At 44.9% G+C, this 12,233-nt stretch overlaps 2 protein-coding genes across 2 annotated transcripts in view; one reads left to right on the top strand and one right to left on the bottom strand.

The window, feature by feature from the left end:
• Nucleotides 1-1,169, top strand: part of LOC121552694 (solute carrier family 66 member 3) — a 6,127-nt gene extending 4,958 nt beyond the window's left edge. Inside the window, exons 5-7 of the mRNA XM_041865703.1 lie at nt 1-15; nt 401-442; nt 792-1,169. The exon at nt 1-15 is cut by the window's left edge and continues 106 nt beyond it. Coding sequence (XP_041721637.1) covers nt 1-15; nt 401-442; nt 792-883 — 149 coding nt within the window. The 3' untranslated portion in view covers nt 884-1,169. The remainder of the gene's footprint in view (nt 16-400; nt 443-791) is intronic.
• A 3,316-nt stretch (nt 1,170-4,485) lies between these two features.
• LOC121552529 (rho-associated protein kinase 2) overlaps nt 4,486-12,233 on the bottom strand; it is a 43,603-nt gene continuing 35,855 nt past the window's right edge. Inside the window, exons 22-32 of the mRNA XM_045211367.1 lie at nt 10,969-11,155; nt 10,189-10,282; nt 9,867-9,952; nt 9,207-9,398; nt 7,703-7,874; nt 6,387-6,454; nt 5,987-6,075; nt 5,647-5,725; nt 5,237-5,501; nt 4,610-4,837; nt 4,486-4,559 (exon numbers count right to left, since the gene is read on the bottom strand). Coding sequence (XP_045067302.1) covers nt 4,486-4,559; nt 4,610-4,837; nt 5,237-5,501; nt 5,647-5,725; nt 5,987-6,075; nt 6,387-6,454; nt 7,703-7,874; nt 9,207-9,398; nt 9,867-9,952; nt 10,189-10,282; nt 10,969-11,155 — 1,534 coding nt within the window. The remainder of the gene's footprint in view (nt 4,560-4,609; nt 4,838-5,236; nt 5,502-5,646; nt 5,726-5,986; nt 6,076-6,386; nt 6,455-7,702; nt 7,875-9,206; nt 9,399-9,866; nt 9,953-10,188; nt 10,283-10,968; nt 11,156-12,233) is intronic.

Here is a 12,233-nt window from a genome sequence, read left to right as displayed (position 1 = left end):
GCTACACCTGCCTGGGTGAGTACCAAGCCAAGGAGAGGGGGAGAGGCTGTGTGCACTTGTTCACACCCCTTCATGTATTTACAAAGAATGGATTGGTGTAAGGAAATGATGGGAACTCCCAATACTTGCATCCAATCCACTGCTTTTAAATCCATAAGGATGAGTGAACAGGTGTACACTTCAGGATGAAGGGTAGGGAATCTGACCACAAGTTCGGTACTAGAACAGTGGGCCTCTTCCATCGGTCCTTTTGTATTGTCGGGGTGTGAACGCTTAAAGGGAAAGTTCGCTCTTTTGTAATTTGGGTGAACTGTCCCTTTAATACAGTAATGGAGATATCATTGACTGTTTTGAGGGTTTGTGTGTCTGTGTTTTTACACACAAATTCTCTGTGTTTCAGCGAGGATGTTCACTACAATCATGACAACAGCAGACATACAAGGTCAGTATCTACTGCCTGCCTTGTGGAGACTTGGCAATCACCATGTGATCTTAGTCCATACAGATAATAATATGCCATTTAGCAGACGCTTTTATCCAAAGCGACTTACAGTCATGTGTGCATACATTTTTACGTATGGATACATTTTTACAGATGTACTAGAGCTCATCTCATACCTTTGCTGAAACAAGGTTTTGGACCAAGTGCGTCCTCTACCCAACTCTATGGCTTAGTCTGATCAATGCAATAGATCACTTTCTGAAAGTTCAACAGAAGTTTGAGGTTATAAACATTAGGAAGTGAGCCCACAGTGATCAGTTTGTGGCCTTTGGTTCTTTGATTCCTCCAGTTCTTACCCGGTTTGCGGTCTTGTCATCGCTCAATGGATTTGTGCTGGCCATGATATTCCACTACAGAAGAGATGTCAAAAAAGTGGAATGAGCTTTGGAGACGAGAGTCTGTCAGTCACCTGGGTTATGCTCTTCAGGCACCAAACGGAAGAACACGGAATGAAACAGGGAGGGACTAACTGGAAAATGTTTTCTATCATGTGCCCTTAATGAATATGTCCCTGACTTGTGAAACCACTAACAATGTCTTACCCACTGGTCTTTTGGTCCCAGAACATGGTATTCGGGCAACCTATAGAAAAAAAAGTCTTAACTTTTCCAAAGCAAAATGATGGGCAATACAAGTACACACACAATAAAGAATATTCTCCGTCTTATCCAGTACAGTATTTATTCAGATTCTCTGTTTTATAAAGTACAGTATATATTCAGATTCTGTTTTATAGAGTACAGTATTTATTCTGATTCTCTGTCTTATCCAGTACAGTATTTATTCAGATTTTTTTAAACAAGCCATGTAGTGGACAGGCAGTGATACAGTACAATACAGAACATAAATATGAAATATATTGTTACAGTTCTGTCTGAGGGTCAGCATTGTTTACTGAAGCCTGCGAACTGATGGCGAGAAGCTCCGGGGTGAAGACTCCACTAGGTACAGATCTAGGATCAGCTTCCCCTCCCCCAATCCTAACCTTAACCATTAGTGGGGGAAATACAAAACTGACCCAGGATCAGCGTCCAGGGGTAACTTCACCCCTATACCATTGGGGCGACTGCGGAAGAATATTCCCATATACATGGTTCACATTCGGTCAAAAAGACAAACACTTTAGCCTGTTTCCAGATCCGTTTGTGCCGTCTTGCCCCTATGGTTGGTGTTGTTGACAAGACAGCACAAACAGACCTGGGACCAGGATACAAACACTTTACTCTGATAATGTAACATGATCTGAATGAAGCAATACACTCAACTAAGTATCAATTGTAGACTGAACTCAGATATCACTCTTTAAAATTATATTTTTTATACGTAGCCTATCTTGTAACATTACAGGGAATAAGATATGTGCAGTGAAATATTTAGTTTTCGCAAAAATAAAAAACTGTCACATATCTGTGGCAATACACTGACAGAACATTTATTCCCCCCCCACACACACACACACGCACACACAATACAGACCCATCTAATAATATAGCTTATGAGGATCACCCAGGCATGTAAAGACACAGGCAGATATATGGATGGGTCTGTATGTATTTCATCATGACATTTATACGTTTATAAAATAAGGCAGTTTTAGAGCGACCTGCAAAGTATTCAATTTTCTCGATCCATGAAATCATGGGATTGTACAAACTTGCTATGACATGCATAGTGTATGAAGCCTGGTCCCAGATCTGTTTGTGCCGTCTTGCCATTGGCGCGACAATAGCACAGCAATGGAGTTGGCAAGACAGCACAAACAGATCTAAGGCCAGGCTATACTGTAGAGGGCAAAAGGTGAAACCATTTGGTTTACTGAGACATATGCGAATCCGACTGCAGTCCTTACATGAATGCAACGTTAACCTGATCCTCTTCCCCTAAAAAATCCGTACATGCTTGGTGTTTTGCAATTTTTGGTTGTATCCAAAATGGCAACCAATTCTGGTCAAATGTAGTGCACTATATAGGGAATAGGGTGCCATTTGAAACACTCCCTTTGTCTCCGAACAGGCAAAGTAGATGTATATGTTCCACTGTGTGTTCAGCCTCCAGTCAGAGAGGATTCACCACATCTTTGTATCATAGAGGTAAACTGTGAAGAGAGAGAAAAAATAAATAAATAAGGCATTTTGCTAGATTAAGTTGGATTATTCACATAACTGTGTGCGTGCAAACACATACAGACACCAAACAGCTAACAAAACACCAGCCATCAACACAACGGACACAGATACCAAACAGCTAACAAAACACCAGCCATCAACACCACAGACACCAAACAGATAACAAAACACCAGCCATCAACACCACAAACAAGCAGCACACAGCATGCAATTTAACAAAGATTTGTCGATCTTCTCTGACAATTCAAACACACATTAACACTGACTGTGGTGGGATCTTCAGCAGATATCATCATCATCATATTATAGTGAATGTCCAACTCAAAGTGACTGCAATCAGAAAGTGCAAAGCTCTACACAACCCAACCATTACTGGCAATCAATTATGCATAATGCCCCTATTGAAATCACACAAAACATGCATAATATGATGATAATGCCGGTATGCCATTTAGTAGACACTTTTATACAGTACAGTGAGTGCATACATTTTTAGTCTATGTGATCCCTCCCAGAATTGAACCTACGACTGAGGCATCATGCTCTTACCAATGGAGCCACACATGCATCAGGCCTCAAGGCCTCCAATAAACTCCACACAAAAACTCAATTTCCCAGCAGCCACTGCTGAAGTTACCCCTCACTTCCTCAGAAGCCGAACATATCATTATCATCATCGTCATCCTCCACATCCTCCAACGACCAACTCCAGTCCTTCAGGCTTTCAAAATCAACAAGCAATCTGAAACGGTAGAGGGAGTCGCCCTGGCGTCAACCCATGGCCCGGAAGGGACTTGTAACAATGTTACAAAGGCCTGTGAAGTCCATGGCAGCATTGAGGCACCATGTTTTAGTCAGACACTACAGTGAGCAGTTGCCCAATTCTCTACCATTCTGCCCTAACTGTACACTTATACACCTTCATGGATTGAAAAAGAAAAGACTGGTGTAAGAAATATGATGCAAAACTCCCTAGTCCAGCACATACGCACACCAAGATAGAATGGTAGAGCGTTGGGACATAGGGTCAGCCCTGTAGAGTTACTTGAGATGCATGACATGAGGCAGAGGGTGGAGGATAAGTTGAAAGAGGGGGTGGTTAGTGGAGACGACATGGCAGGCAGTGCAGCAGACAGACACACACAATACTGACTGGGGTCTGCTACTTACAGTCTAGCAGAGTGATTAGCACTAGTATGATGGGGGGGTCAAAGGTGAGGAGTCAAGGGTCAGTGGAGGATGATTCTGAGCATGGGGCCAGCGCTAAGGGAAGTGGCCAGTGGAAGAGAGTGAGTTAGGAGCTAGTTGAGCATGTGAGTAAATGAGTTTTCCAGCATTCTGAAGTTTTCGATACCCTTCGTATTTATTGCTGAGGTGAACGATGGACCTCACACTGATGACACAAACATGGCTTTGTTTATTTGAGAAGGGTTAGTGTTGAGAATCTCCATTGAAAGTGTGTGTAAGTCCAGGACTAGGCATAATCTTTGTCCGGGAAACCGGCACACATTATGTGACTCAGTTTGGGATAACTATTGTCCATAAAAGATTCAAGCAGCACCAAGAACATTATGCCAAGATTGCAGATTAGTTTATAATTAAGTTAGCTAAGTTACTTATTAGCTCATAAACTGGCATGAAACTAAGCAAGATAACTCTGGTCTAAAAGACAAGTAACCATTATGTGATTACTGTGGAAAGTGCACTCCTACACTACACAACATTTTTCCAAATCCTTCAAAAGCGCTTGATTGAGCTTGCCGATCTGGCTTTTCAGACAGGCTCAAGCAAACGTTCAAAGTATTTGAAAGATTTCCAATCCTAGTTAAACCCATGTCTGAAACCCCATCCATAGTCTCACCTGGGCTTCCCTGCAGGCTGAGTCTGCTGGCGGCTGGGCTGGATCTTGATAGCTCCACGGTAGGAAAGGCTAGGGGTGTTGCGGGGGGAGGAGTGGGGGGGAGGAGTGGGGGGAGGAGTGGGGGGGAGAGTTGGGGGATGTTGCGGGGGGAGGCATGTGGGGAGAGTCGGGGGGAGGAGCGAGAGGGTGGCTCGGGGGCTTGGGCAGCGGAGGCTGCAGTAGGGGCGGGGCCAGGGGCGGGGTGTTTCCGGGGGATGCGTTTGATTAGCTGGCTGACCCATCTCTTCTGCTCTGTCTGAGAGCCGGCCAATAGGAGCAGGTCTTTGGCCGTGGACATGTCGTAGTTTACTGAGGAGGGACGAGGGTTAAGGTTACTCAATACACTCTAAAACAGGTAGAAGAAAAAAAAACTGTCATAAATAGGTACTATTATGAACTGTGCTATATATTGGTTAACAATACTAATAGGGACTAACATTCTAAAGACTGTTTTAATTTTTTTTTAATTCAACCCTTCCCTCCTCTAACCCTAGCAGACCAGGGTTAAAATAATATTTGAAATCATTGTTTTATTGAGCTTGCCTGGCGGTATGGGACCAATGGAATAGTCCCAAAAGTGCAAACCCCGCCCATCTGGCGCTCAAAGCAGGCTCGGGCAAATGCTCAATATTTGTTTGGGTTGTTGAAAGATTTCAAACAGTATTTGAACCCCGGCCCCCCCAGATGTGACCTTTGCCCTCTACTGACCCCTGCAGGGGGCGATGACCTCCTCCTTCCGGTCTAGGTGGTCCTTGTGGCACTTGGTGTGGCAGCGGCGGCATTCCAGTGCGGGCGGCGGCTTGAACACGTTCCAAAGGGGCCGCGTGCACGCCTCGCAGCTCGACGGCAGGTGGTAGAGCGTGGGGATGAACTCGTGACCCTTGTGCCTGACGTAGGACGAGCGCTCGTCAGCCAGCGGATCCACTGCAAACTCCTGATCCCGCTTGCTCTCGCCCTCGTTGGCGTACAGAATCTGTGAGGGGGAAGACAGGCAAGAGAGAAGTGAAACTCACCATTACCGGTTTTCTACTGCTCAAAACATAGAAGAATGCGAAACCAGTCCAGCTGGCTCAACTTTGAATAGTAAAAACGATATTTGTGTCTGTGAGTTATGTTACCTGGAATATCCGGGGGATTTCTTTGACATCTGCGCGGTACACGTCTGTCGGAGTGACCGGTCGGATGTGGAACAGCTTACTGCAAGGAGGAAAGAATGAGAGAACTAGGTTATGATAGGCATCTCAATACAAGCACTTGGTCTTTATCAGCGGAGGCCATAGAAATGCATGGGACGAAAACAGAGAGGATGCATCTCAAATGGCACCCTATTAGCTACATAGTGCACTACTTTTGACCAAAGCCCTATGGGCTCTAGTCGAATGTAGTTCACTATATAGGGAATATGGTGCCATTTGGGAGCGGACAGAGCCACATAAGAATGAGGAGGTCGTCACTCACTCGATGTCTAGGATCATGAATGGGTTGAACTGCTCTCGGTCCATCTCACTGTTGTAAAACAGAATCTTCTTACTGCTCACTACCACATACTGTCAGAGACAGAAAGAAGAGCAAGGGCAAGAATCACAGTCAGACTACTTTTATCATCTCGATTGCTGGGGGAAATATCAATGTCTGTAGACCTGGGTTCAAATAGTATTGTTTTCTTTTGAATACTTTTGAGTGTTTGATTGAGCCTGCATGGAGTGCCAAATGGGTGTCGTTTACACTTTTGGGACTATTCCATTTGTTTCATTGAGCCAAGCGAGCTCAATCAATCGCAGATAAAGCATTTCAAATACTATTAGAACCCAGGACTGCATTAGCAGAAGGATAGTCGGAGACAGAGGGAGCACCATACCTTTCTATCCCAACCAAACCTCTTGGTATTCTTGGCAGGAAGTGACAGCCAGCCCTCCAGCCTGGTATCTGTTTAGCATACAGGAAACCGGAATTACATTAGCAAATAAGAGCAATACACAGTTCCAGTATATTCCATACTGCAGAGAAGTAGCAGAGGTTAGGAGCCAATCCACATGGCACACTTCGTTGTCTCAACAAGTTAAACCACTGTTGTCGAAACCAACACGTTGCGTGAAACATACTATGCCATGTAGCCAATTACTTTATCTCTATACACATTTTTTTACATGCCTTCCTTGCAATTGTATTTTGGTATCATCTACCAACGGTGCTTGAAACAAAGCAGGGCTGTTTCGAAATGACACCCTATTCCCTACATAGTGCGCTCATTTTGGGTCAAAGTAGTGCATTATATAAGGAACAGAGGGCCATTTCAGATGCAGCTCAGCTACACTGGATCCATTCCAACAGGGAAAAAGTTTGGACAGTCAACATACTGTAGTTTGAGCTGACTCAACTCAAGGTTAACAGGGGCCACAAAATGTTAGGCAGCAACTTTCCGCACACAGCTGCAAAACACCAAGCAGTATTAGTAGCATTGCAAAGCCACTGCCAGTAGTGTTAGGCAGACAGCAGAGGAGGGTGCGCATTTTGGCCACTATATCCGTTGTGTTTGAACTTTGAACCACCATGCGGGTTCACCTGCACCACTGCGGTCAGGCTCTGCGGGCGGCTGCTCATAGGTGAGGGCCAAAGGTTGGAGGCCATGTTCTAACCGCCCGTCATTTCCTTCATACTCTTCCTCTTCCTGCTCCTCATTCTCAGAGTCAGAGCCAAAGAGAGGGTGAGATACTCTGAAGGAGGGCCGGCTGGCAATGCTGACAGATTTCTGCGTGCGCTGGTAGTGGAAGGACATGGACTCAGAGGTCTGGGAGTGAGTGATGTGCACTACGCCGACACAACAGAGAGAGAGAGAGAGAATGGATAGTGAAGAGAAACAGAAAGAAGGGAAAACAGGCAGGAATAACGAATAACAGGTGTATCTTAAAGCAGAGGTTTAGGAATAGTGAAAGAAGGGGTGGGATAGGCCATAAAGGAGTGACGGGGGGGAAATAAACGTGTGAGGGACATTGTGTTGAGACAGAGAGACAGGGGAGGATAGAGGGAGTGATAGAGAGAAGAAATACTGTGGAAAGAGACAGCACAGAGATGGGGGAGGAGTGACTAACAGTATTAAATTACTACATGCTCCGTGTTTTGACTTCAGTGTTAAGTGGCCAGTGTTAAAGTGAGGGGTGTTGAAAGTGTTGTTACCTGGGTAACCGCTGTCGTCCATGTCCAGGTCGTTGCCGCTGCTGATGCTGGTGGAGTCCATGGAGAGGACACTCAGAGAGGTCAGCTGACAGCGCAGCTGCTCGATGTCACTATCCTTACTATCCAAGGCCATCTGCAGCTCGATGCGCACCTGGCTCTCGTCCGATATCACCTGGAGGTGGAAACACACATATTTTGGACTTTAGCCGAAAGAGTGTCAGTTAGGTAGGATTTACTGGTGTCTTCATATCGATGTAATTGTGGGAGGCCATTACAGCCAACTGGCCTCACTCCCCACACCACTACCTAGTAATAATAACAACATGCTCTCATAGTGAAACGTTCACAGCAACAAGTGGTTGTGTGATGCTGAGTTTAACGTGGTGATTGCGTTTAGTTGGACTAGTGCTGAGGGATTAGTGCTTTTTGAGGTGGGTTCGGTTTCGGTTATTTAAAAAAGTATTAAATGCATATAAAATAATGACATTACAATGATTTTAGAGCTTTTTAATGTAAATTCCAAAGCCCAAAATAGTGAACATTCAATTGCCAAAACATTGAAAATATTCCATTGTCTCTGTCAGGTCCACATTGGGTAGACATCAATAGAAAAATAGGAAATTACTATGGAGTAATAAAACAGTCCAGTTGTGTATATTACTATATTGACAACTTTATTATTTTTCATTCCTTAAAGTCATCATCTCATCTCTGCTTAGATAGTAGCAGTCAGCCAGCCAGTTCTCTCTGTTCTCCTCATACTGTACTGTCTTTAGTCATCCTATTTAGCTAGCCTGCCTAAGCATGCTGCAGAGCTGTATGATGAAATAATTTGACTAGTTCTTCAAAGTAGGTAAGGCATACTTTCACGAACTGTCTCTGTCCCTCTGGTCGTTGTGTTGTGTACATTTCTCTCTCATTTATGTGTATCTAAATTAATGTTGCAGGCGTAAAAAAGTGTATCCGTCCAGAGATCTGTATATAATGATGAGATGCACATGTTTCCGCCCTAACAATGGGAGTCGTAGTACCAAAGGACGGAAGGCAGGCGACGAGCTTAGGTCCAAAATAATCCCATAGAAACACATTGGGTTTATTTCGGACAGTGAAAACCTCTACATTCGCCTCTTCCTCTCTGACCCCTCTTATCCGAGACGGAAAAAATAGGCAGATTATGGTCATTGTAGTTAATTACCACGTTTCTGCGCTGAACTAGATTGAATATTTGGCTTAATGAAAACTACAACTCCCTTCAGCCCAGCGTCCCACATAAAGTTCTTGACTTGATTTCTCTCGTGAATTATTTGATTTCTCGCGTTGGACTCACAAAAAAAACAAACCAAATGGAATTCAAGTAATTGAACAGACGTCGGTCAATTAGTTGTTTAATAACCAAAAGAATTCCGAAATGTTCATCGCTCAGCACTAGGTTGAACTGACTGACTGCCTGTTAAAGTGGTTGTGTGATGGTTGGTATAAGGTTGTGGTTGTGTTTTAGACTGACCGCCTGCATGTCGTTGATCTCTCTCTGGTACTTGATGATGGTGGAGTTGAGTTTCTCCTTCTCTGACCTCAGCTCCAGCTGCAGCTTCCTGTTCTCCTTCTCCTTCCTGCGCACGTCCAGCGTGTCGTCGCCGCGGTGACCCGTACGCAACGTCTCCCTCCGATTCATGATCTCGGCCAGCTTGTTGACCGCCTGGTGGATAAATACATATACACAATATATTATGGGAATGGGAAAAATGGCCAGCACACTGCAATATATATTCTCAATGAAAAACACTTTATGGGCTGGTTTCTCAGACACACGATTCAGGCTAGTCCTGGAACAAAAATCGCATTTAATGGAGATTCTTCATTGAGTATGCTTTTTAGTCCGGGACTAGGCAACTGACCCTATATATTAAATCAATAGATAGATGCATATTATGTAACATTGGAGTTCTGTCTCCCTCTTGCTGAACCCAGGACATGAACACAACTATAATTCGTACTCCAGGAGCTAGCGTGTTATGCTAACCATTACCCTACCAATAACATGGGCCATGTCCGAATACCCATACTTGCGTTCTAAATAGTAGGCATTTTGGGTATGTGAAAATAGAACGTTTTATAGTATGTGACATTTTGAAAAATGAGTATGCTTTAAATGCCAGTCTCTCACCTGAATCTTGAGCGTTCTCTCCGTCTGCAGCTGCTTCTCGAAGGACATCTTCACACAGTTCAAGTCCTCCCTGGCCTTCTGCAGCTCTGTGGACCAAACCAATACCAAACATTCTGACAACATCCCTGGAACGTTTTGGACAACACACAGCATCACCAGACCAATACCAAACATTCTCACAACATCCCTGGAACGTTTTGGACAACACACAGCATCACCAAACATTCTCACAACCTCTCTGTTACATTCTGGACACTGTTAACCTGGGCTCAGAGTACATTGGGAGAGGGGTCTTTAGACAATGACACGAGGGGCGACTCACGTTGCTGCATCTCCTTCAGTTGGTTATTGAGCTCCTCCTTCTCATTTGCCAGGTTGGCCACGTCCACTGTCAGGGTGCGGTTGGACTCCTCCAGCTGTAGGAGGCAGCAGAGGACAGGTCGGCGTTACAGGCACTCCAAGTACAGCGTGTGTGTGTGTATCAAAGTAAAGTTGGAGTAACGCGATTACATGTTGTGTGGTCCTCCCACTACGACTTGTTGGGAAAGCATGCAGTTTATTAGGCTACAGATGAAATAAGTTATGATGAACTTCACAGGGTGGTGAAAGTGCACAGTGATGAGCTTGATGCTCCTTTCTAATAAATATCGAGGGTCTGATTCTGGTGACATGATAATAATATATAATATAATATGCCATTTAGCAGACGCTTTTATCCAAAGCGACTTACAGTCATGCGTGCATAATCATCATGTAGTAGGCTATACCAGTACTGTATCTGCCAGCTGTTGGCTAGAGTGCACATGCCAAGACCAGAGTGGGCACATTCGCTATACAACGCAAAATATTTTGTGACAAACCATCAGTAGAGTTAAAAATGCGATGGAAAAACATTTAAATTGTATTTATTATTTGGTACATGGAAGTTATTTTTATGTGCACTACGTCATCATGCACTGTCTCGCTCTCCCCCTCCCCCTCTCTCTGTCAGTCTCTCTCTCCCTCCCCGTTGTCTCCTAGCTCCTGCCTGTGTTGGGCCGTCATGTCTCCTCTCCCCCTCCTTCCCTCTCTCTCTGCCCCCCTCTCCATTTCCCCTTCTCACCGAGCCGATTGTTGCCTCCTTGTCTCCTAGCTCCTGCCTGTGTCGGGCCGTCATGTCCTTCACCTCCAGTTCCTTCATGATCTTCTCCTTCTCCAGGTAGGAGTACTGCTCTTCGGCGATGGAGCGCGCCAGCTGTTCCGAGTCTGCCTTGGTCAGGCTCACCTCCAGCTGGGCCGCCAGGGAATCCCTGAGGGAAAGAAGACCCGGAATTTCAGGGAATGTGGGAACATTTGGGAATTTGACACTATAACCTGGGAAATGTTAACGAGACCAAAGTTAACGAGACCAAATATATGCCCAGTACTGTTACGGCCGCCAGGGAATCCCGGGGTAGGGAAGTAGAGACACCCGGAAACCAGGAATAACAGGGAATGTGGGGAAAGTCTCACACTACTACATGGGAAAATAAAGTTAATGAAACCAAATCTAGTCCAGTACTGTATGTCAGAGCAGTCATTGGAAGGCTGGAAAGGAAATCACGGAATACCAGGAAAATCAGGGTTTGTGGGATTTTTTCCCATATTGTAGTGTAAAGTGGAGCAAATTACATCAGTGTCCTGCACTGTTTGTCAGGGCGGTCACTTGACCAAGGCCTACATGAATCTTGCGCTGCCAAACTCAGCAAACGTTATGCTCAGGCCCATCAATGAGCTCCATAGCCACTTCTATGAAACACTTATCCACAGTCCTACGGGCTTGCTAAGAAACACTTATCCACAGTCCTACGGGCTTGCTAAGAAACACTTATCCACAGTCCTACGGGCTTGCTAAGAAACACTTATCCACAGTCCTACGGGCTTGCTAAGAAACACTTATCCACAGTCCCTACGGGCTTGCTAAGAAACACTTATCCACAGTCCTACGGGCTTGCTAAGAAACACTTATCCACAGTCCTACGGGCTTGCTAAGAAACACTTATCCACAGTCCTACGGGCTTGCTAAGAAACACTTATCCACAGTCCTACGGGCTTGCTAAGAAACACTTATCCACAGTCCTACGGGCTTGCTAAGAAACACTTATCCACAGTCCTACGGGCTTGCTGTTACAGGAGTTCACACTTTAAAAAGTCTGGCTGTGACTTTACAGTGCGTGCTAATCTTGGTTAACCCAGAACTAAAATCTTGCGTAATTTTGTCAGATGCTCAAAGCTCATAGTGTTGGTGATATGGGGATTGATGGCACATCGCCTGTAGACTGGAGGTTAGGTTACACGCTGATCATATTACCTGCAGTATTGTCAGGCTATCATCTCGCAATTGACTGA

The sequence above is a fragment of the Coregonus clupeaformis genome, chromosome 36 (assembly GCF_020615455.1).
Source record: "Coregonus clupeaformis isolate EN_2021a chromosome 36, ASM2061545v1, whole genome shotgun sequence".
Taxonomy (NCBI): Eukaryota; Metazoa; Chordata; class Actinopteri; order Salmoniformes; family Salmonidae; genus Coregonus; species Coregonus clupeaformis.
The sequence above is the reverse complement of the archived record's forward strand: the minus strand, read 5'-3'. Positions and strand labels throughout refer to the sequence as shown.